The sequence below is a fragment of the Hippopotamus amphibius genome, chromosome 8 (assembly GCF_030028045.1).
Source record: "Hippopotamus amphibius kiboko isolate mHipAmp2 chromosome 8, mHipAmp2.hap2, whole genome shotgun sequence".
Lineage (NCBI taxonomy): Eukaryota > Metazoa > Chordata > Mammalia > Artiodactyla > Hippopotamidae > Hippopotamus > Hippopotamus amphibius.
Genome location: NC_080193.1, coordinates 97,337,611 through 97,363,229, shown reverse-complemented (window position 1 = coordinate 97,363,229; position 25,619 = coordinate 97,337,611). Strand labels below are relative to the sequence as shown.

At 39.6% G+C, this 25,619-nt stretch overlaps 1 protein-coding gene across 10 annotated transcripts in view; it reads left to right on the top strand.

Moving 5' to 3' along the window:
* Positions 1-5,504: 5,504 nt before the first annotated feature.
* The window catches only part of PIKFYVE (phosphoinositide kinase, FYVE-type zinc finger containing), a 76,525-nt gene continuing 56,410 nt past the window's right edge, over positions 5,505-25,619 (top strand). For 4 of the 10 annotated variants that reach the window (XM_057745045.1, XM_057745047.1, XM_057745040.1 and 1 more), the window contains exons 1-8: positions 5,506-5,661; positions 9,449-9,629; positions 11,043-11,192; positions 11,457-11,492; positions 13,344-13,462; positions 14,171-14,342; positions 19,171-19,378; positions 21,171-21,260. In XM_057745045.1, coding sequence (XP_057601028.1) covers positions 9,458-9,629; positions 11,043-11,192; positions 11,457-11,492; positions 13,344-13,462; positions 14,171-14,342; positions 19,171-19,378; positions 21,171-21,260 — 947 coding nt within the window. In that variant the 5' untranslated portion in view covers positions 5,506-5,661; positions 9,449-9,457. Of the gene's footprint in view, positions 5,662-9,448; positions 9,630-11,042; positions 11,193-11,456; positions 11,493-13,343; positions 13,463-14,170; positions 14,343-19,170; positions 19,379-21,170; positions 21,261-25,619 lie in introns of all 10 variants that reach the window. The other 6 variants (XM_057745046.1, XM_057745043.1, XM_057745049.1 and 3 more) reach the window with 4 other exon arrangements.

Here is a 25,619-nt window from a genome sequence, read left to right as displayed (position 1 = left end):
CAATTTCTGATGACTGCATAATTATCCATCACTTGATTATATTGCTTTCATGTTGTTTGTGTTGGTTAGAAATTTGTTTCCTTTATTTTGAAGAGGAAAATTAGAAACTGGCACTCAGCTAAAAGTAACTCCAGGCTTGTTCTGCTTTTGTGAAATATGCTTGCTGTGCTGAGAAAAACAAAAAAAAAAACAGGATGACCTAGCAATCCAATGTAACTTTAAGATGTTTTGGTAAAAAAAAATGTAACATTTTGCACCTGGTCTTTGTAAGTTTCTGTTTGGAAACTTCCCTGCTCTGTAAACATGTGCACTATAAAAGTAAAACTCACCCTGAGTTCTGGGCCCAGAACTTTGGAGTGTTAGCTCATCTGGGGCCGCTGGCTTAATAAACCTGAGTTCTCCAGCCCTCCTAGTGTGGTGCTTGGTTTCTCAATAAACCTGAGTTCTCCAGCCCTCCTAGTGTGGTGCTTGGTTTCTCGATGGACTGATTTCTGCAACAATTTAATTCCCTATTTATTACTATTTTAAATAACTCTGACAAAGATATTTAGATATCCTATATTTTACACTCAAATCAGTTCCTTCAGCTAGAATTCTAGAATTAAAATTGTTACATCAAGGAGTATACACGTTTTTAAGGTATTTGTTAGATTCATCGAATTATTATTTAGGAGGACTATACCAATTTATGTCTTCACATGCAGTGTAAGTGTGTTCTGATTTCATTACATCCTAGCCAGAAGTGAATTTTGTTGATTTTAAAAACATCGTTGTATTTCCTATGAAAAGGAACCATGGCTCTCTAGACTACTGGCTGATTCTATGCCTGAGGAGAGGAAAGTTCAAGAGGAGCCTGGCACATTTGTGTCAGGAAGTAGGGAAATGCTCAATAAGTGATGGGGGCATGTTAAATGGACTCAGAAGCCAGCTGGAAGGGGCTCTCACAGGGTAAATCAGGGGCAGCTTGAGCATCAAAATGAGTAATCGCAGTAATAAATTATAACATTTAAAAAAAAATCCTCACAAGTTCATATTGATACTATTAAAAGATAAACTGAGGCATATTAAACTTTTTAAGAGTTTATTTGAGCGAGAATTGGTCATTACCAAATGAGAAGTGGTTAGAAGCACTCCATCAAAAGGGGCTAGGGGAAAAGACTTATAGAAAAGAGGCAGAGGCAGAGCAAGGAAACGATTTCATTGGCTATAGCTTGAGCTAATGGCATATTTGAGAAAGCCTAGGTGGCTTTGGTTGTCCCTAGGTTTCAAATTCCTAACCTTGAGGCATTACAGGCTTAGGTTTTGTTTTGCTTACACAGGCTACTAAGGCATTGGTGTCGCTTCAGTCTAATGGCTTCCTTACTTAATTCATTTAATATTACCAATCAATATATAAAAAAAGAAAGAATAGGAAAAGCTATTTTCAGTGTGAATACAGCTAATACATATAGAGGAATATAAGCATAGTACCGTCGTAACAATAATAGACTCAGCAAGAATTATAAACATGTGCTCCGATGAAAGTTTTTTGGTGTTTCTTTTTACAATATATATTTTTTGGAAGTATAGTTGATTTACAACCAATGAAAGGTTTTGAGGAGGATGTTTACACAAAGTATCTCTGTACAGATAAAATTCACATGGAGTTAATTTTGCCCTCTGGAATGATTCGAGAATCTAAATGGATTTTTTCCCCCAAATGGTAGCCAGTTTTCCATCTCTTTTTCATAGAAATTAAACTGTAAGCCAATGCCTATATTAGACTGTAAGCTTCCTGAGGACGTGGACTGTGTCCTGTTCACAGTTTTGTCCCTACTGCTGAACTAACACATTTTCCATCAAATTAGTCACTCAAAAATATTTGTCAAATGGCTGTTTTTTTTTTTTTTTTTACCATTGTTAAGTTAAACCAGGCAGCCCTTAGACAGAAGTGGCTCCAATGTCCTAGTAGCCCAAGTAAGCAAACCAAAACCTAAGCTTGTAATACCTCAAGGTTAGAAATTTGAAACCAAAGGATAACCAATTACAAATAGCCATTTAGGCTTTCCTAAATAAGGCAACTGCTTAAACTATAGCCAAATCATTTTTTTTACTTTGCCTCTGCCTCTTTGTAAGTCTTTCCCCAAGTTCCTATTGGTGGAGTGCTTCTAACCACTTTGTATTTGGCAACACTCCATTCTTGCTCAAATAAACTCTTGAAAGTTTTAATATGCCTCAGTTTATCTTTTAACACCATATATGGAGTTTCTATATCCACTAGGGTCTTAACTGGGCTATCCTGTTCCTATGATCTCTTGGTCTAATTTATACTTTATTGTAGGTTTATGAAATATTAACGTTGAGACAGGTCGAGACCTGGGACCCTTTGCTGCAGTGCTGCAATGCTTGCACCTGTACACACCTCTCCTTTATCAAGAGAATACAAAGAAACTGAATGGGACTAAAATTAATTGCGTGCATGCCCAGTTAGGGCAAATTCTGGACAAAAGATACAAAGAAACCAAACAACTCAACTGCCACTTTTGAAGAGCCTGGAGCAAAAGCAGGGGGTCAGGAGCAAAAGCAGGGTACTGAGCATGCCCCCTGCACACAACACCACTGTAAGGAGTGGGCAAAACACCTAAGCCACCCCCTCAGGGCTGACCCCCTGGACACACCCCTACCTTCACCCCATAAAGCAACAAACTTGCTCCCCGCCCCCCCCCGACGAGCAAGCAAGGGAACCTGTTGTTTGTTTTTGCTCCCCCCTGGTGCAGCAGGGGCCCCAATAAAGCCTTGCTTGAATTTCTTGTCTTGCCTCTGGTCAATTTTGTATTGATTAAGGAGTCCAAGAACTCTGGTTGGTAACAACATCACCAGGCTAATAACAAGGGGGGAATTTTTTTTGCTTGCCTTTTTTTGTTTTTGTTTCTGGAAGGCATAGAGTTGAGCACATTTATGGGCTGAGGAAGAAGAGTTATTGGAAAAAGGTTGAAGATATGGTGCAAACTCCTGTAATAGGGAAGAAACTTTGTACTCTATTACAAGTTAATCACTAAAGAGATATTGCCTATAAGCTTAAATTATGCATAACAGCCCATCTCTGGGGACCCTGCCTCCCAGGTAATGAGCATTAAGCTAAAATACCTTTGGTTAGCTCACAGGAAACATCCTGACCAGGCCCACCTGTGACTGTAGGGAGGAAGAAATTAACACACCCCTCTCTGGAGGCTGACTGGAACCAGATGTTTGACTTTACTCCCTCCCCTTTTAGTACAAAGAAGCCTGCATTCTAACTCAGGCAAGACTGGTTCTTTGGGGAAAGAGTCCACTATCTTCTCAGTTTGCTGGCTTTGCCCTAACAACTTGTCTCTTGATTTATTGGCCTGTCATGCTGGGCGCAGGATGAGCTTGGACTTGGTGACACTCCCAGCGGGAAAGAGAAGAGCGTGGACTGAGAGCTGGGGGGATTGAGTGGGAGAAGAGGCTATTTTCTCCCAGAGTTGAGGGCAGGAGTCAGGCCAGAGTGGATATGAATGTGGGTAAATGTGGTGGGGGTGGTTAGGTAGCTAGGGATCATACCCTATAACTGGCTATTTCACTCAGGTAAAGATCCTTCTGCTGAGGATGATAATCAAAGAGGTGGTGGTGTGAAATGGCAGTAGTGAGGAGTGGAAGAGGAAGTTGACTGCTGACTCCCAGTGAGGTAGGAGGTAGACCGGCTCCAGGCTAGGCATTTACAACTGGCCTCCTATTTACATCTCCTGAGGCAAGAAACAAACAGGCTCCAAGGACTACATATTTATGACCGGACTCCTGTCTATATTTTGATATCTGCACTTCGATATAAGAAACAGCAACAGGAATAGGGTAAATAACCAAACATTAGACATTTTTATGGCAGGGACAGGGAGGGACTAAACCCTGTGAAGAGATCAAGAGGTCATACACTCCCCATCCTTGGGACAAGGGAGACATTACACACGCACAGAAAGCTCCTTGGAGGTCAAAAAGGAGGGGGCACCACCCCATAATATGTCATGCTAAGCCTTTCCCATGGGCCTCTGGGCTGAAATCCATCTTGGAAAAAAGTTGCACACCCATGATGGGGAGGGTCCTAGGGCAGGTCAGGTGTGGAAAAAGAAACCAGATAATTGGCCAAAGGTGAACAAAGACCCGGAAGAACCGCCCTATACAAATGACTTAACCACCTCTACTTTGCTCCTCCTCATTAGGGGGGACGCCCACACCCTTTCCCTCCAGTGTGCATCTCTGCCTTGCTTCTGTCTTAGCTAAACAAACTGTTTCTCTGTGTGCTCTCCCACTTGTTGTTATGCTCTATCTCTAATAAACTTTGTACCCGCTTTTACAGTTTTAGCCTCTGTGAGAAATGCATTTTTCAGTGGGGGCAAGAGCCAGGGGAAAATAGCATCTAGCCTCCTCGCCCTTGCTGGTCTGGTGGCTAGGATTCCTGGTTTTCATCCAGACTACCCAAGTTCAATTCCTGGGCAGGGTGTTAAGATCCCGCTTCACACCACTGCTCACAGCTGCCTCCCTGAGATCACAGGATGCTTGATGAGGGGCTCAGCTGAGGATGGTGACTGGGATTTGTACTGCTCTCAGCCTTCAGGCTTCAATACTACTCTCCAGTGGCTGAGAAGACCCAACTCAAGGAAAACTGGGTGGGAATTTGCCAAAACACTTGGGGGGAAATGCACCTGCAGAATTTAATTAAAATAGCAACTCACTTTGGGTTTGATTTCCTTTCTGACTGCCCCTGCCAAGTCCCACAATCCTGTCAGCAAGTTTTGGTATGCTCTCTTCAGCTAACAGCACAGCACTCCTAGCTGGACAAAATGACGGATACTGGTGGCCAGGCTGAGCAGGACGGGGGCTTGGCAACTTTATCTGCCCCAGTCTTTGCAACACAAAACTTGAATGAAAAAATTAGCTATGGAGCTAACATCACTTATTCTTGATTAGCCATTGTGCCAAATGCTTTACGGACGATGTTTTACTTAATCTTCAAAAACCTATCTGTGAAGGGTACCATCACTTGCCCCACTTTACAGATAAGAGGTCTGGAGCTTAAAGAAATTGGTAATTTGTTTACGGTCACATGGCTAGTTATTGTCAGAGTCACCCAAGTCTGATAACAGTCTTCGCTCTAGGAGCAAATGTTACGCAAGTGAATGTCAGTCCGTAAGAACGCTGAGCGCGGTAACATATTATGAGTGCCCATATCATCTAACACATACGGTAACCGCTGTCCCGCCAGCACCCATCCGGTGACCCGGCACGCGTGATGCTCACGCGCGCAGTCGCCGTGGCTTCCTCTAGCAAGGCTGAGGCGGCCTCATCTCGGTCAAGGTGTGGAGCACGACTCTATCTGGGCTGGACTCCTTCTGCCTGAGCGTCTGATCCGAACGTCGTGCGGGCGGGGCAGGGAGGGCGGAGCCGGCGCCCGGGAGAGTTGCGGATTGGAGGGGAGGGGCTCAGGGGGCGGAGCCTTGGGGAAGAGAGAAGCCGCAGCAACCATGTAAGCAGCTTTGCTTCCTGCCGCAACCGCCGGCGGCCTGAGCATCGCGGCGCTGCGTTTCCAAGCCCCCTTCCTGCGCCTGGACCCGGTGAAGCGGAGGCTGGGGAGGAGGGTGGCCGGCGGGGCCGGGGCGGGAGGCGCAGGTAAGGGAGGGGCCTGGCGCGCGGCCGCCTGGGCCTGAGAGTGGGGAAGAAGGCGGGTTTAGGAAGCTCTGGGGCCGCAGCTGAGGGGGAAGTCTGAAGTGCAGGCGAGAGCTGGGGCTTCGTACCCGCAGTTCAGGCCAGGCTGCGGCCGAGGCTGGGCAAGGAAGGGCAGAGGACCCGTGCCCGCATTCAGGCGACTCCTCTGATTCCTCCGCTGCCCCTTGTCTGGCGAGTGGGGAGAGGAGCCGGGTGGGGCTGTTCTTGAGGTTTCCTTGGAAGCATCTGAAGTTCCCTTGCTTCTGCCTTGTCCCTTGTATTTGAACTTATTCGGAGGTGCATAGTCCAGTTCCTTCTCTCTCTGATGGGTGAGCTCTGAGCCTGTGTTTCAGAAGTGCATGCGTAGACTGAACAAGAAAATTCCAAATCTGCAGAAACGATACCGATAGTGGAGTTTCAAATATGTATGTACCTCCTTAAATGCTCGCCTCTGCTCTTTGAGGCTATTCCATTTGCATCTATGTTTCAGAGTCTCTTGAGGAGATGACTTGATTTCCCAGTTAGTATTTTCCCGTTGTTTAGGACGTTCCCAACAAAAGGATGAGAATGGAATATTTTTAGGAATTAGGGATCTTTTTTTCTATATAGAAGTTACTATTAAGACATTCAAGAAATATGAGACATCCTGGAATTCTATATAAGTCAAGTTATTTCTGTTTATCTGATCTGGGGAGTGTATTAAGTTATCCCTTACTGATTCAGTGACAGTGGAGTTAGTCTCTTGGTTTATTGTAGTGTCTTATTTCTGATTTATTTGAATTTTATTTCTAATTTTTTTGAATCTTGTTTTCTAGCACTCCCAAACTCCCACTGTCAGGAGTCTTACAAGAAATGTTCTTAGTTTCTTTTGGTTGGATTCGAGTTTGTGACAAAGAAAGGCAGGTGAAGTTTCTTTTGCAGAGCAAGACTGCTCTTCCATGTCCTCTCTTTTTCTTCTTTCTGGGGAGAATAATATGGATCACGTGGTTTTCCTTTAGAAAACCTCCATCTCTTCGTACGTCGATCAAATACTGAACAAAAACATCTTTGTAGATGGAAACCAACATTCATAGTATTCAGCTGTCCTGCACTGTTAGACATATTTTGAGTATTTTTAAAAACACACTGTACTTAGAAATGACTGAACTGATACTTGGATTTTTCCGTTTGCTAAAGTTTTGATTTGGTTGGTAGAGCAGGCTTATTTTCTAAATTTCAATTCCTGACAAGCCTTTTGATAGCGCTTATACTAGTCTGCATATACTAGTCGCCTTCAAATGAGAAGAGGCAAAGTGCTGGTGATATATGAGAGGTCTTTGAATGAATAAGTGAATACTTCTCATTACCTCTCAGATAGGAAAGAATCCTACTTTATATCACCGACAGTTATAAAGCTACCAGAGAATAAGAATTGTAAGGTAGTTTTTTCAGGGTCCTGGTATCATTATGTAGTTATTCAGATTAGCTCTGTGTGATTGTATTGTTTTAGAAACTTCACTGGTGAGTGTTTTCATGGTAATTTTTATCCTCACATCTCCAAAACCTAATGAAAGTTTGTATGTGGGTGACCCTTAGGTGTGATGCTAAGACTCTTCAGGAAGGTTGCTAACTCTGCTTCTCATGTTAGTTGTGTCAAAGTAGAATGTAGGATGTTCTCCAAGGCCTTCAGGTTGTTATTGCTATCATGCTATTTTTCTCTCTCCAGGACCCTCTTTTTTTTTTTCCTCTTTTTACATTTTTGAATTTACACTTGATCAATCACCAGCTGATTTCCCAACCCTGTGTGCTGGAATATGGGTTGTCACGACACTTAAGAAGGAAGCGTCCTTTCCCTGTTTCCTTCCTCCTCTTCTCCCCCTTCTCCTCCCCCTCTTCTTCCCCAGCCCCTTCCTCTTCTCCTTCCTCTTTTTCTTCCGCCTTCCCTCCATTCCAATAAACATTCATTGCCAAAATTCTCTGTCAGTGGTTTTATTATTGCTTTAATTAAGAATCAATAAAATTATTAATCAGGCAACATCCTAAGTAGTTAGAATTCAGATAGACCAGAATTGGAAGTTTGTGAAGAGCTACAAAATAATTTTGCTCCGAAGACCAATTCTCTGCCTTTTATGGGCAAGCACTCTGCTAAAAGTGCTTCACATATACTGTCCCACTTAATCACACTAAGCCTCAGTTTCCACTATGTAAAATGAAGATGGGAATACATATCTCACAGGGCTGTTACCCAAGTTCACTCAGCTAAGAAATTTCAGAGTCAGAATTTGAAACTGAGAGTGTCTGCCTCCAAAACCAATGCAGACTCAAAATATCTCTTTAATTAAAAGAAGAAATAAATAAAATGGTGCTCTCAGGGAAAAAAAAAAGGAAGAGTGATTCTGGGGTAAAAGTTGGCATCTAGTTACGCTCTACCATTGACTAGCTGTGTGACCCTTGAGAAAGTTGTTTTAGGTTCAGTGTACATTGGTTGCCTCAGAGGAAAATGTAGTAATAAGGCCAGCTTTGTGTCTTCCAGGCTTTTATAAAATGAAATGAGATGGTAGATAGGGTTTTGAAAGTGAAAAGCATTTTATAAGAGTGTAGTGTCCTCGTAAATATAAGTTAGATTACAAGCTATAGCGTTTTAATGAGTTACGCATGGTTCATAGTCTTCTCTTTTTTTTTTTTTGGCACACGGGCTTAGTTGCTCCGTGGCATGTGGGATCTTCCTGGAGCAGGGATCGAACCTGTGTCCCCTGCATTGGCAGGCGGATTCTTAACCACTGCACCACCTAGGAAACCCCATAGTTTTCTCTTTTATTTGAAGTATCAATCGGTATGGCAGAAAACTGACATCCATGGTTTTCTGAAACCTCCATTTGGTGATATGGTTAGCTTTACTGCTTTGGTTGAATTGTGATTTTTTGCTTACTTACAAAAAAGCCCTTTAAGATCTTCATTTTTTTTTTTTGGCACACGAGCTTAGTTGCTCCGCGGCATGTGGTTTCTTCCTGGAGCTGGGATCGAACCCGTGACCTCTGCATTGGCAGGTGGATTCTTAACCACTGCGCCACCTAGGAAGGCCAAGATCTTCATTTTAATGCCTATATGAGTTTAGGCTTAAAAGGAGGAAAACCAGGCTCCTGTGCCTAGGAGAACAAATGATGGGGATCAGCTTGTTGATTTGGGTGGTTCTCATAGGTGATGAGGCATAGTTTGAGGAACTTTTGAGGTTATACAGAAATGTCATTAAGGGATGACAATTTCGTTTCCTGTTCTTGGAAATGTTTATTTTTTATATTTTTAAAAAGAAAACATTGAAATAAGTAAAATAAAACTGAGGAATTTATATGCTGTGTAAAACCAGTTTTTCCCTGTAATTTTAAGAAGCTGTTTCTTTTTCCAAAAACTTAAAATAAAAAATATATAAATACTGTGAAAATCCTCTTTTTTACCTTTTTGCCTGCTCACATTTATACCTTACGTCCAGGTTTATAATAATTTTGGTATTTTTCTGTATTTGAATAGTAATTTTGAAAATGAGATTTACTATATGTTGCTAGTTTTAGATAATTGAGCCTCTTCCTTGCGATCTAGACTGCAGTGTTTTCAAGTCTTAACTTGGAGTGTATGCTGCACTAGATTTATTTACTCTTTAGTTTTCATAGGTCTGAATTTTTGAAGTCAGATTTCTAGATATTTGGATACTGTTTGGAATCAACCTTTGAGTTTCATGAGGGACTTACATCTTTTGTTTATTTCCTTTGTTTATTAGACTCATGAAATGGCCACAGATGATAAGACTTCCCCAACATTGGACTCTGCTAATGATTTGCCTCGATCTCCTGCTAGTCCTTCTCATCTCACACACTTTAAACCTTTGACTCCTGATCAGGACGAACCTCCTTTTAAATCAGCGTATAGTTCTTTTGTAAATCTCTTTCGATTTAACAAAGGTAAGACTTACTGTTAAAGATCAGCGACCCTACCATCTTGCTTCTCTGAAATTCTCTTGTTCAGCTTTCATGCTGTGTCTTTGCAAGAAAATGAAATATTAACAAGGAGGTAGCTTTAATCATAGGTCACTGGGGTTAACTGCCTAAGAAGAGAAAGCTAGAATTTTCACTTTAATCTTATTAATTATTGGCAGCTGAAGATAGGAATTGAAAACTAAATGTTAAAAGGGGGTCTCTTTTTAAAGAGATGTTAGCATTCTTTTTTTTTTTTTTTCCCCTTTATATAGCTGAGTTTTTTTAAGTTCATAGAATAGGCTTTGCTGTTTTAGGGGTTAATAGCCAAAAGATTTTAATGAAAGCAATAAAACTAAAGGACCAGCGCGTCGGAGGAAGGGTTCATCTTTTTCAAAAATTGAAAGCTGTCAGCAGGCTTGACCTGTTAAGGTATACATTTAATAACAAATGAAAATATATTTTTAAAATGAGCGCTTTTAAAATATTTTTTACACATGAGAAGAATTTAAAAAAAAACATGGCCTACATGTTTTGCTTTATATTTGGCTGTATTTGAAATGTGTTAGAAAGTCATCCCTCTAGTTGTAAGGGATTTGGGGGTTAATAGTTTAATTAACTCAGTAGAAATTTTAATAGTATTAACTGACTTTTATTAGCTGTCATGTTTAAAGCTCTGTAAAACCTTCTGTTGGTCCATTTTGAAGACAATAATCTTTTAACCCCAGCAATATTATTTTTTAGAATAGTTTTAGACTTATGGAAAAGTTAGGACTATGATACAGGAAGTTCTTTTATATCCCTACGCCCAGTTTCCCTTGTTATTAACATCTTACATTGGTAGAGTACATTTATTACAATTAATGAACCATTATTGACACATTATTACTAACTGAAGTATGTATTTTATTCATATTTCTTCAGTTTCTATCTAATGTCCTTTTACTGTTCCAGGAGCCTATCTAGGATACATTACATTTAGCCATTATGTGACAGTAGTCTTTTTATTTAGCAAATGTTTATGGAGCACCTTCTATCCACTGGGCACTATTTTAATAGTACAGGGGATCTATCCCATAAATAAAACATAACAACAAAAAATCCCTGCCTTCAGGTGAAGCTTGCATTCTATTTCCTTGAATACGCTCAAGAAATTTCTAATGAAAAGTAAAACAAACTGCAGGTCACATATACCAAGGATGCAATTATTCGCCTGTAATTTTGCCACCTTCTTTGAATTTCTCTCTTTTAAAAAAACAAACAACAAAAAAACTCCTAATTTTTACTTAAGCATGTAATACAAGTACACATTCTTTCCTGAAAAATCTCGTCTATTTTCTTCTCTTTGCTGAACTCTGAGTCTTCGAGTTTTCAGTAATTCCAAGCTTTCCTTTGCTACAGAGAGAGGAGAAGGGGGCCAGGGAGAGCATCAGTCTCTGAGTGGAAGTTGGACCAGCCCTCAGCTCCCTTCAAGGACGCAATCTGTGAGATCACCTACACCTTATAAAAAACAGCTTAATGAAGAGCTCCAGCGGCGATCTTCAGTGCTAGGTATGATGCTGTTCTCATTTCATTCCTCTCTGTGTACTAGACTTTTCCCACAGTTATTGTGTTTCCCAGGTTGTTTATTGACTTAACTTTTTTGCTATTTGGAATAGTCAGGAACTCTTGAGAATTAATGAAACTCTTACCTGGATAGTGAAATGATTTGTTGATACCTAAGCAAGAGTTCTTAAACATTTCATTAGACTTTAATTTAGGCGAGGCAGAGCTCTCTTTGACTGTTTTTTGATTAATTACTTGCTTGGGTTTCAGCAGAGGACAGTTTGCAACACCCCCAGGAGAATACAGGTTAGTTTCCACTTTGTGACTGACTGCTGCATCTGTTCTTGGGGTGGCCAGTGTAATGTGATGTGCATGCCTCTGGCTGCAGAAGTCTCTCAGTTCTGTTAGTGGGCTGCCACTTGCTCTTGGCCTTCTGTCCTTGTGGGGGTGCAAACTGTCAGTGTGGCTGGGTAAGCTGAGCTCCTCTCGCCTGTTTGTTCTCCATCCTGGTCTGCTGTGTGGTCATCTCCTTCATCTTTCATGCTCTTTTGTTGAGTACAGACTGGGATCATTGCCTGAATTGAGAGACTAGATAAAGTGAGTTGTTTTATGTTTTATTTCTGTTAGATTATTGAATCTAACAGATCAGTGCAGCAGTTTGCCCAACTCAAGGTGTTAGGAGAAAGGCAATGAGAAGTGGCATAAGAGAGGGGAGGGCTGTAACATTGGAAATCAGGTGTCCGTGAACGTCAAATCCTATCTTGTCTGGCCAGTCTTCTGTATGGGGTCTTCGAGTGAAAAGTAGGCAGGCACAGGTTGAGACTTGGCTCTGAACCTTCTTTTGATGGGTCAGAGGAGGAGGAAAAACCAAGCAGAGGAAGAGTTTCTCCCTAAGGACTGGAGCAGAGCTGGTCTCTTAAGGTTAAGAGGATGGTCTCTTCTTTCCATCCATTTGGAGTAAAGAGCTCATTTCTCCCTCTTCCCCTTCCTACCTTCTGATTCTTCCTTCCAAACAGCTGATATAACCCAGGCGGAGGCCTTCTGTCCTGGGAAACCTGCAGAGGTGCAGTTAGGTAATTCCACAATTCATATCTTGGAAAGTTCTTTGTCAATTTAGATTTAGATACCAACTTCTCATTTTGTGGTAATCTTTTCTTTCCTGCTCAAGCAAAAGAAAGAACACCTAAAGCAAATCTAGCAAATAAGTGAGTTTGGAAGGTTTTAGAGAGGGCTATTTTCCATCTTGCTTTACCATAGGTTATTAGGGTAATGAGTTTAAGCTAATAAGGATGTTCGTCCTTTTTGTCAAGCCCCTTCTACTTCATCCTTAGGTTTAATAACTGCTGGAGCCAGGAATAGGTAGACTTCAGTTGCAGTCTTGCTCTAAAATAAAGAAATAATACATGACAGCTTTGGTGGGCACACCCCATTCTGGCCACAAAGCTGGAATGTGGGCATGTTTTACTATCAACAGGACCAGCTTCAGTATTGCTGTTTCAGGAGCAACTGATCGTTTCTCATTCGGAGCTGTAGGGGTGGGGAGGTGGCAGGGAAGGGTTGGGTTGGAGTTCTAGCAATTCTTTGGTGACGAGAAGTCTGCTTGGACATTGGTGAAGGGAAATCTGTGGATAAATTACCATTCTGAAGTCTGTCAGACTTTGGGGTTGGCTATTAAATTCCTTTCTGATGATCTACTTCACGAGCCTTTGGGTTTGTGGTCTGCAGACCAAACTGAACTGTTCAACCCTGTTGGTGACCTGTTTGACTGTAGACACTGGGGTAGGATAACTCACTGGGATTGCTTTTCATTCTGCTAAATTTCTAGCAGGAATTTAGTATGGCTTGGCACCAAAGGGCCCAAGAAATCATTAATGAATTTTGGGCCATGTTAAGTGATGCTCCCATCTAGGCCTCACAATCATCAGTGATCTCAGACAGTGCTCGTCTCAGTAGCCCTCATTTGCTTGTGAAGCAGTGTTTTACATGGTAATAAGAAACACTTTCAACAGCCTCTTACCTTTACAAAGACTAATTTTAATTCTCAGTCTGTATCTGGCTGGGAGAACGTAAGTATGTGCTAAGAATAAGAGGCACTTTGCATTGATATTAGAGACTATTAAGGTAGTTGTTTTTTTTTTTTTTGTAAATCTGACTCAGACACCAGAAGGAAGGCAGAACCTACCTTTGGAGGTCATGACCCTCGTACAGCTGTTCAGCTCCGAAGCCTCAGCACAGTATTAAAACGCCTCAAAGAAATCATGGAGGGGAAGAGCCAGGTACTGTCTAGAGGCTTTAGGAGATCACTTATTAAGTACTTATATGGGGATCATGCAGTACTCACTGAAAATGATACAATGCCACTTGAAAGAAAGTTCAGTTAATACTAACTCCAACTGTGGACACCGTATTTTTACTCATAAGTTCCTAATTTTAATTTATCAATTTTTTTTCCTTTTATGGGTTGTGCTTCTTGTATTCTATTTAAGAAGTGTTTTTCTAGCCCAGGGGTAGTAAGTATTCTCCCATGGTTTCTTCAAGAAGATTTATTATTTGTGTGACGTATACAGATCAAGATTCATTTTTTTTCCTGTGGATGTCCAGTTGGACCCAGCACTATTTTTTTTAAAGACCACCCTTCCCTGACTGCAATACAGATCTTGTCATAAGTCCATATATATGTGTAAGGGTGTGCCACGGCGCTCCTTTTCTTCCACGGCTCCATTTTTTTCCTTACACTATACTCTGTCTAAAATTATTGCAGTTTTAGAATAAGTCTTAATGGCTGACACTGTAAGTCCTTCAGCTTATTCTTCTTCAAGATTGTCTTGGTCTTGTTGACCTTTGGCATTCTCATATGAAGTTTAGAAATAGCTTGTTAATTTCTGCAAAAGAAATTTTCTAGGATTTTGGTTAGCACTGCATTTGCCATTGCATTTTAATAATTAGTATTTTCAAGAAACCTTCACATGTTTTTATTGTTACAGGATAGTGACCTGAAGCAGTACTGGATGCCAGATAGCCAATGTAAAGAGTGCTATGACTGTAATGAGAAATTTACCACTTTTAGGCGCAGACACCACTGTCGACTGTGTGGGCAAATTTTTTGCAGTCGTTGCTGCAATCAAGAAATCCCTGGAAAATTTATGGGTTATACAGGTAAATGAGCTTTATTGACAGTTTTACAATTTTTAAAGGTCATAACAATAAGATCGTTATAATACAGGACCCATGTTAAGTCATTTTTTATTGTTTTGGAATTTATATGTGAGACATGAGGGGGACGAACATAAGGGAGACACAGCTTTGCTTTTAAAGACCTTATAGTCAAATAATAAAGTAGATGGGGGTGTTCATAAACAGCTGGACTAAATGACAGTGTATCACAGATGCTAGCAAAAAACCGTGGGGGCATTAATGTTTGTTAGGCAAGATGGGTAGCGAGATCCGATATATATTACTGTGAGAGTTTTTATTGTGCAAAATACACATATTCCTTGAATTTTTATGACACTGTGCTTTAGCAAATTGTATTTACTCATATTCTTCCCTAAATTTTAGCAATAAAGAAATTTAAAATTATTTGTTGAAGCAGAAAAAACTAAGCAATGGTGTGTGTGGTGATTAGGGAGTGGAGGATAGGCAGAAGTTACCAAAAAGAACACTCTTAGTATCTCTCTCATGTTGTTTTTATTATCATGCAGATATTCCATTTGGCCTATTCACTTCAAAAAATTTTTTTATTATTTTTATTTTTTTTTTAACCTAAACTGCTTCAGAGTGCATACCCCAATTATCTTCTATCCGGATTACGGCTACAGCCTTTACAAGATTTATTTACTTTTAGTTTTACCCTACTTCAAATTCATTTTTCAGATTCTAGTCAGTATCCTGTTAAATGCTAATTTGATCACGTCAAGGTATTCCCCTGCCTAAAACCCTTTCAGAGCTCCCATTACCCTTAGAATAAAATCCTGTCTTGTTAATATTGTTGGTGTATTGGTTCCCTAGGGCTTTCTTGACAAAATACCACAAACTGAGTGGCTTAGAACAAACAGAAATTTGTTGTCTCAAAGTTCTGGAGGCTGGAACTACTAAAATAGCCCTCATTCCACAGGTCATGGAACAAATGTCGGGATTTTGCCATTTGCTGAGTATGTCTATTCCAGTTATATATTCTAGAACTGAGTGATAACCACACATGGGTTTGGGGACCGACTGAACCTCCTGTAAGATGGGCCTGAGCTGAAACTCTCTTGATCCCCTAACCTCTGTAAGCCCCTGCTCTGACTTGAAATCATAGTAACATTTTGGTCCTCTTGGAATTAGTGTTAGTTCAGAGCCAAAGTCCAGTAATCCCTTAAAAGTTTGACTATTACCTTTTTCTCAGTGCACAGTCACTCTGGTAAAAGGTCCTTTGGGGAAGCCTCATGGGAAGATTAACAGTATACACTTCTTGGCAGTGTAGTGGGGTCCTTCCTCAAGGTGACCCAGCCTCCCTACATTCAAGGAATTCTGGGTCTGTAAATAGCTTAAGTCTGAGAATTGGTTGAGGGGTCGTGACTCTTTTTGATTCAAGTTAGACTTTTATTCACTTGATCTAGAACTCTTTTTCTTATACAAATCCAGTAAGAATTTAGAAGACTGCCCACTTACTTGTAGGAACACGTGTCATAGATCTCTGTATATGTTACACTATTCTGGTTACAGCTTTGACTCTGATGTCTGCTCTGGTAACATGCGCACCTTGTCTTTGGCTGTTAAATGCCACCACTCTGCCCCTGCCAGCCTGGGATGCAGTGGTCCCCAGTGCATTTAGGTTTCCCAGTTCAGCCCTAGCAGTTCCCACTGTAATTTCTGACCTACAGAGGAGGGTGACTGCAAAGCTTTATAGGGATGCTGGGGCTCCCCTTGGAAATTTTTTTCTCATAGTCGTGGTGAAAGGTTTGTCCCCTAGATCCTCCTGGGGAAAGTGAGCAGATCTTACTTGGTAAATCTCCTCTTAACAGTTTCCTTAAGCCTTTGGTTCCCTTCCTTTATAGGATTCCAGGGTAATTCTGACATTTCAGCTTCATTTAGTATAGGCCACTTTTGGTCCATGTTTCAGCCAACCAGCCAATTAACCAGACTGTTAGAGTCCCTTTGAACACCTTGGTGTGTAACATTAAATCCAGAATCTCTGCTTAGTGGGCCTATATCAATAGATTCAGTTTGATCCAACTTTATATTCTTTCCTCTATTAATCTATACCATTGGTAGCCATTCCCACACATATTCCCTGGGTTTCTGTTTGTCTAAATTGGAAAAATCATGTAGTTCTTTTGGAGTGTAGTGTGCTTCTTCATGGATCACACTTTATAACTCACCTTTCAAGGGACTCGAGCCTTCTCATAAGCCTAGAAGCGAAGAGGGTAGTGGGAGCGCGTCCTGAGGAGAATAAGCAGGGTCTTGCAAGGCAGCTGACTCATGGGAGACCGTTGTGAATTTCTCAGCCAGAGCAGGGTTAATCTCAGACAGGGTGAAAGGCTATTTCTACTCACACAGAGAAGGCTAAGCAGAAATTGGGGGTTCAGTGTTCCCAGCTTCATCAGAATCTTCCCAGATATCCCCTTCCAGTTTTCAGGATCTCATTCCTTTCTAATTGATGTCCTCACTTTAATAGCAGACCCACTGTAAGGTTAAGTGATTCAGTGTGTGTTGTGGTTCAGTCACTTGTAGGATGAGACTCTTGGTTTGATTTTCAGCAATCTTAGCTCTGCAGCTGTAAATGGTTTCTTTTGGGGAAGACAGAAGCTTTCAGGTACATCATACTGTTCTTGAGCTGGGAATCTGAATTCCTGACGTCATTCTTTTCCCTCTTTGTCCAGTGCAATGAGGAGCAGCTAATCTCAGACTCATTAGTTTGACAGAAATATTCTAAGATATGCAGTACATGGTCATTCAGGTCTTTGCCTCTGTAAGTATTTGATGAGGAGTACCCGTAGGTGATGTTTTACATGACTGTTGCCTCATCATGCCATGGACTATCAGCATTCTCTTTACTACTGGGAATAGAGTCCTTATTGCCTTTAAATCTAATTAGAGAATCAGTTCTGGAAACCCCAAAACCAATTCAGAAAACTCAGCCTTAAGATTTTGTTGCTCCAGAACTACTCTTGGTACCAAAATCTGTATTAGGGTTCTCCAGAGAAACAGAACAAATAGAGTATTTACATTCCACCCCGCCCCCAAAGCACACACACATTTGTGTAGAGAGAAAGGTTTGTTTTAAGGAATTGGCTCAAGTAATTAAGGGAGCTGGCAAGTCTGAAATTCTCAGGATAGACCAGGGGGCTGGAAACTCAGGCAGTATTTCTATCTTAAAGACGTGAGACAGACTTTTTTTTTTTTCTTCTAGAATCCTCAATCTTTGATCATATGGTCTTCAAATGATTGGATGAGATCCATCCACATTATGGAGGGTAATCTGGTTAAAGTCAACAGATTGTAAATGTTAATCATATCTTAAAAAAAAAAAAACTTCACAGCAACAACTAGACTATTGTTGGACCAAATTATCAGTCTTGCTAAGTTGACACATAAAATTAACCATTGCAGTTGGGAAAATAAATTCTGGACACAGTCATATATCCAGGCCCTGAATAAATACCTAGAATGCTTAGGTGTATAGAAATGGATCAGTGAATGTTAAGTTATTATTATTAGTGGTAGTAGCAGTGTTATCTCTGCATCTGCCATGCAACTTTCTAATTACATGTGTCTGTTGTCTCCAGTGGACTGAGTTTGATGGCAGGGCTGTGTCTCATCAGCCTTTTTATTGCATCCTGTAATTTAGGTGTGTGCTCAGTAGGCCCTTGCTGGTGAGGATTTTTCAGGAAATGAAAACTTTTCTGGTCAGACTTGACTCCCTTTATTGATCTGATCATTTCCATTCTAATAGCTGACTGATTAAGGGAGATTTCCTTTACAGTGTAAGAACCAAGCCTTTGCCGTGGCAACTTAAAGACTTTTCTGCAGGAAGTAATTTCATCTCCTTACTGCAGTTCTGCTTTGGTCAGCCAGTGGTGGTATGTCCTAGCACTCTCATTTATCCTGGACTGGAATTCAAATTTTTTGGGGGGGTTCTTGATTGGAGGTATTTTTCTTTAGATTCATCTGTTGAATCATGGTGTTGGAAATGAGTAACACAAGTGATGTTTAATTTTGCTTAAAATACATGCATAATTTAATAAAACAGTTTAATTATCTTAACTCCTTTTTTAGTATACTAAATTGTTATAGAATCACACAAAACATTGTTACAGAAAAACAGGGTAGAAATGAAAACTTGTATTTGGGCAGGACTGCATCCTGAAGAAAAACACATTTAAAATTATTAAATAACCTTATTGTTTGTCTTCCTAAGCATATTTCATTTCCATCCTAACTTTCACTATAAGAATTTTCTTTATAGTTTCCTCCCCATGTTTCATATTGTTTGTAAATCAATTTTGTTAGTTTGTTTTTAAAACTGTGCCCCCTTGTGGAGGCCACTCTTCATGGCTTCACATAGAGAACTAAATAACATTTTCCTCCTTACTTGTCACCTAGGGAAAAAGTGTTGCTTCTATTTGTGTTGGTTTATGTACTCAATAAAAAAATTTTTTTTCTTGACCCTCCTGTCTCTGATAGATTACTCACTTCACTTTTAGAATCTTGAGAAATATTCTTTGAGCAGAGTTTTCTAGTACCTTGAGTCATATTTTCTTGTTACAAATATTTGAGGTAATTTGGATACCTGGATGCATTTAGCATAATGATGGTTTTTAAAATATATAATAGAGCTAACAAAGTTACTTCACTTTTAAAAAATGTCTTTTTTTGGGTAGTCTTTACTTAAAGACAGTTCCCTGTTATTAGACTATTAACCCAAGGGTTTAATGTGTGCTGGTAAGTAATATATTGGTTATATTTTGCTTAATTTTCTTCTTCTTTTTTTCCCCTCTAGGGGACCTCCGAGCCTGTACATACTGTAGAAAAATAGCCTTAAGTTATGCTCACTCTACAGACAGTAATTCCATTGGTGAAGACTTGAATGCTCTTTCAGATTCTGCTTCCTCTGTGTCTGTACTTGATCCGAGTGAACCCCGAACACCTGTAGGGAGTAGAAAAGCCAGCCGCAACATATTTTTAGAGGATGACTTTGCCTGGCAAAGGTACTGTCACTTGAATATAATTTTATTTATATTTGATAAATACCGATAGTGTTGTGACCTAAGAGGTCTTTAAGTTAACGTCTAACTTCTTTGAGTTGTTTCCTGCAAATACACTGTTTCCTCCTTTTTTCTCAGCTTGCCTCAGGAAGGACCACAGATGTTTATGGAGAGTGATAATGTTGGCTAATAAGAATGTTAGCTCCACAAGACTTTATCTTTCTTGTTCACTGTTCTGCGCGCAGCACCAAGAACAGTGTATGGCATATATGCGATCTGATAGTATTTGTTGAGTAAGCAACAGAAGTTATTTAGATTAATAATTTCTAATGTAGCCTTCTTTGAGGAGGAGGATGCTCATAAGATTTTTGTTTATATTTGCAAATGAAATTAGATTTTTTTCCTTCCTAAGGAACATTTCATCTTTTTTCATATGTCTAAATATGCTACACTTCTGGTAGTGGAGGATGTTGCTAACTCTTTCTTGGAAGTTACCTGAAATTGTTTGAATTAGAATCCTAGGTCCATCAGTTTCTGATTGTTTTTCTTTAAATAATTTTCTCATGCGTCATGCCAAATCTGGCTATGTCAGAGTGCTTGAAGTTTTAACTAGCATCTTTATGTTATTTTCTCAATTGCCCCTTAATGGAGTGAGGAATTAGTAGGTAACCAATGAATTTAGACAAAAGTGAAAAATGAATAAATTACAGCTACATTCAACATGTGTGAATCTCGGGGATATTATGTGGAGAAGAGAAGGTCACATATAATATAGCCAGTGATTACTTGTAGAGAGCTCAAAAATATACAAAATGAATACACTAGGGATACAAACATGGAAAACTTAAAGAAAAGGAAGAGAATGATAAATATAGAATTTACAGCAGTAGTTTCATTAGGGACAGGGAAGGGAATGGGATTAGGTTGGGGGGAATAAATAAGCCCTTCAGAGTCGGTGGTAATGTTCTTTTTCTTAAATTGCTTGGTTGGTGCATTGGTGTTTGTGGCATCATGATTCTTTATACCTTGAATATATTTTATAAGTTCTAAAGATTGATCTTACATTTAATGAACAGGAAAAAAAGTAAAGGGATTCTTCAGTTCTTACTTCAGTAAGCAATGCCATGTGGATGCCTGGCCCTGTTGTGTGAGCCCAGAATTGGCAAGTGTGATTTAATAAAACAAACGAGGTTTGAAAGCTTCCTGAGAGATGCAGGATAGATGTCAAAGGGAGAATAACTTTAGGTTCTGTGCTGATTGTTTAATGTTCATTCTCTTTTAGCCATCGTATCTCTGTGGTAGGCACTGCTTTCTTCTTTTGACAGATGTGGGTGCTGAAGTTGAGAGATTAAATAATGTGCCCAAGGTCACATAGCTAGTAAGAGGTAGAGCCTGCACTTGGACCTAAGTTTGTCTGACCCTGCAGTGGTATTCCACTTAGTTATAGGGACTGAGAATAAAATATCTGAACTCAGGATTCCCCCACCCCAAGCACTTCAATCTTGTATATGTGATGTGAGAAGGAGCTCTATAAGTCACTCATCCAGCCAATTTTATTATTTTATTGACACCCATTATTCTTAATAAACTCTCTTTATTGGTCTTTTGGTATTTGATATGCTTAAGACAAAACCCATCCTGTTTCCACCTTAACTAAAAGAGGAAAACAAAAATGACCCAGAAGCTCATTATTGCAGAAAAACAACCTGCTTTTAAATGTTAAAGCACTTTATTGAAATTGGATTTGCCTTTAATTCTCTTAAATTATCTCAGTATTTTCCTATTTTCTTTATAGTTTGATTCATCCAGACTCCTCAAATACTGCTCTCTCAACAAGACTTGTATCTGTTCAAGAGGATGCTGGGAAATCTCCTGCCCGAAATAGGTAAACTGCCAAATGAAACACTGTGTTCTGTATCTGGTTTTTCTTTTTTATAGTAATGAGAAGAACAAACATAAAATGGATGGGATTGGTTGTTATATACTTTCTTAGCTCTAAAAGCTGAATTAAACTGTTTCCTTTTTGCTAGTCAGCTGTCACTTGCATTCTCTCAGTGGCCCTTTTCTACTGTTCTCTGCTGGCTTCAGATCTCAGAACTTTCATCCTTCTCCTGGCTTAGCAGGTGACCTCATTTTCAGTTACACAGCAAAGAAGGGAGATAACGGAAGGGGATGTCCTCAACTCTTAGCGTCACTTACCAGCTTGATTACAGTTGGAACTCATCCTTTTCCTCTTTACCTCTGGTTCTCCATGTGTGTTCTGCTTCTCATCCCTTACTATTTTTTATTAATTACCCTGTTAATGTTCTTATCTTCCACTTCTCTCTGCTGACTCCTTACTGTCTGCATTTAAACAAACTCACGTCTTACCTATCAAAAACAAACAAACAAAATCCTTCCTTTGTGTTTTGCCTCTAGTTATCTATAGTCTTAATTTATTTTCTTAGCCAGATTCCTTAAAATAATAGCCTATAATTGTTCTATACCTGCACACGTTCCTTCTCCTTTCTAATCTACTAGAGTCTTACTAACATCCACACTTCCCCACCAAAAATACTTCCCTTATTATAAGATTAATTGGTAAGTGGTTATAAGCCTAAAGAACTAGACATCTGCCTCACCATGGTTTAACATATTTTCAGTTTATTCTTTCAAAAAGTAATTAAAAGTACCTACAAACTAGGTACTTGTAGTACAACAGTGAATCAAACAGACAAAAATTTAAAGCACACAAAAGCATAAGGAATAGGGGAGGAGGTTGGAATTTTGAATAGTGTGGTCAGTGAAGATCTCACGGAAATGGTGATGTTTGAGCAGAGACATGAGGAAGTGAGGGAGTAAGCCATGTGGAGATTTTGTAGAGGAGTTTACCAGACAAACGGAGAGTAGCTAATTCCTGAGAGGAAACCTGCCTGGCAGGGAATAACAAGGAGTCCTATGTACCAGGAGTAGAACCTTCTTACAGTTCATTGTAAGGACTTTGTCGTTTAATGAGGGAGATGGGAAGCCATTGGAGGGTTTAGTTTTTTATTTATTTTGAAAACAAATTTTTTAAATTAATTGATTTATTATTTTTGGCTGCATTTGGGTCTTCATTGCTACATGCAGGCTTTCTCTAGTTGTGGTGAGTGGGGGCTACTTGAGTGGAGCACGGGCTCTAGGCGCGAGGTCCTCAGTCGTTGTGGCACAAACACTTAGTTGCTCCATGGCATGTGGGATCTTCCCAGACCAGGGATCAAACCCATGTCTCCTGCATTGGCAGGCGGATTCTTTACCACTGTGCCACCAAGGAAGTCCCTGAAAAAATTTTTTTATACTTGCAAAATAGTTGGAAGAAATAGAGTAAAATAAAATTTCATATATTCTTCATTAAGGTTCATTAATTTACATTTTGCCCATTTGCTTTGTACTTTTTTTTTTTTTTTTTTCTTTTCTGGACTATTTGAGAGCAAGTTGCGGATGATATCATCCTTTTCTTTAGAAAAAAAATTGTAAACTTCATTTTGTAGAGTAGTTTTAAGTTCACAGCAGAATTGACTAAAAACTACAGAGTTCCCCCATACCTCCTGCTCCCTACAACCTCCCCCACTATAACCATCTCACGCTAGAGTGGTGTCTTGTTGCAGCTGATGAACCTACAGTGACACAGCATTATCGCCCAAGTCTGTAGTTTACATTAGGGGGTCACTCTTGGTGTAGTACATTATATGGGTTTGAACAGATGTGTAATGACGTATATTCACCATTGTAGTAAAACACAGAATAGTTTCAGGGTTTAACAATTCTCTGAGCTCTGCTTATTGATCCCTGCCTCCCCTCTCAACCCATGGCAGCCACTGATCTTTTACTGTCTTCATAGTTTTGCCTTTTCCAAAATGTTACATAGTTGGAATCATATAGTATAGAATCTTTTCAGGTTGATTTCTTTCACTTAGTAATATGCATTTCAGTTTCTTCATGTGTTTTTTTTTTTGCCTTAGTAGCTCATTTCTTTTCAGCACTGAAGAATATTCCATTGTCTGGAAGTGACAAGTTTAATATTTATCCACTCACCTACTGAAGGACATCTTGGTTGCTCCCAAGTTTTGGCAGCTATGAATAAGGCTTCATAAACATCCATGTGTACGTTTCGTGTGGATGTGTTTTTCTTTCATTTGGGTAAATACCAAGGAGTGTGATGGCTGGATCCTATGGTTAAGAGTATGTTTAGTTTTGTAACAAACTGCCAAACTGTCTTCCAAAATGGTTGTATTATTTTGCATTCCCTCCAGCGTTGAATGGGAGTTCTGTTGTTCCACATCCTTGTCAGCTTAATGTGTGTAATGCTCTCTCATTGTTTTAATTTGCGTTTCCCTAATGACGTGATGTTGAACATCTTTTCATATGCTTCCTTCCTTGCCATCTGTATACCTTCTTTGGTGAGGTGTCTGTCTAAGTCTTTGGCCGATTTTTTAATTGAGTTGTTTTCTTGTTGAGTTTTAAGAGTTCTTTGTATATTTTGGATAATCATCCTTTGTTAGGTGGGTCTTTTGCAAATATTATCTCCTAGTCTCTGGCTTGTCTTCTAACTCTCTTGCTGTTGTCTTTTGCAGAGCATAAGTTTTTAATTTTAATGAAGTTCAGCTTATCAGTTTTTTTCATGGATGATGCTTTGGTGTTGTATCTAAAAAGTCATCTCCATACCCCAAGTCATCTGGATTTTTTCTTATGTTATTTTCTGGGAGTTAGTTTTACGTTTTACATTTAGGTCTGTGATTCATTTTGAGTTAATTTTTTTTAGAAAAGTACAAGGTATGTGTCTATGTTAATTTTTTTGCGAGTGGATGTCCAGTTGTTCCAGCAGCATTTGTTGTAAAGGCTGTCTTTGCTCCATTGTATTGCCTTTGCTCCTTCATCAAAGATTAGTGACTATATTTATGTGGATCTCTTTCTGGGCTCTCTGTTTTGTTCCACTTATCTGTTTGTTCTTTCACCAGTACCACATTGTCTTGGTTACTATAGCTTTATGGTAAGTCTTAAAATTGGATCGTGTCAGTCCTCTGATTTGTTCTTCTCTTGCAATATTTTGTTGGCTATTCTGGGTCTTTTGCCTCAACATGTAAACCTGAGAGTCCCAGTTTATCAGTATCCACAGAATAACTTGCTGGGATTTTGATTGAGGTTGTATTGAATCTATAGCTCAGGTTGAGAAGAACTTGACACCAGGACAATATTGAGTCTTCCTATCCATAAACAATGACTATTTCTCCATTAATTTAGTTCTTTATCTTTCATCAGAGTTTTGTGGTTTTCCTCATTCAGATCTTGTACATATTTTGTTGGATTTACACCTAAGTATTTCATTTTTTTAGGTGCTGTTGTACATGGTAATGTGTTTTAATTTTTAATTTCACTTGTTCATTGCTGTTATATAGGAAAGTGACTGACTTTTGTATATTAACCTTGCATCATGCAGCCTCGCTGTAGTTCTGGGAGTTTTTTTTGTTGATGCTTTCAGATTTTTACATAGATGGTCATGCCATCTGTGAAGAAAGACAGTTTTAATTCTTCTTTCCCATTCCGTATTCCTTTTATTACCTTTTATTGTGTTATTACATTAGCTAGTGCTTCCAGTATGATTTTGAAAATAAATGTTGAGAGGACATCCTTGCCTTGTTCCTGCCTGAGCAGTTGAAAGGACAGAATTGCCGTTTATTGATATGGGGAAGTGGGGGAGGAACATTTAGATATCTTGAATTTGAGATAGATGCTTCTAGACATCCAGCTGAGATATCAAATAGTTGAATGTGTAAATCTAGAGTTCAGGAGAGGGGTACAAGTTGGAGATATAAATTTGGGTGTTGTTATCATGTGGATGGTATTTAAAACTATGAACCTGTGTGGAGATCATCAAAAGAGTGAGTGTGGAAAGTGAGGAATTAGGGACCAAGGGCTGAGATTGGCGAAATGAAGAGAAACCAGAAAAGGAGACTGAGAAGGAGAGACCAGTGATAAGGTGAAAGGAAGTCAGGAGAGTGTGTTGTCTTAATAGCCAAGTGAAGAAAGTATTGTATTTCAAGGAAGAGGGAGTTATCTTGCTGATATGTCAAATGAGATGAGGAGTGAAAACTGACTATGGGATTTAACAGTAACATTGGTATAGGCAATTTCAGTGGGTTGTTCGGGGTTCTGGAGAGAGTGGAAGAAGAATTGGGGACAGGAGTTTTGTTATACTGAAACAGGGGAATGCACTAGAAGACTGAAG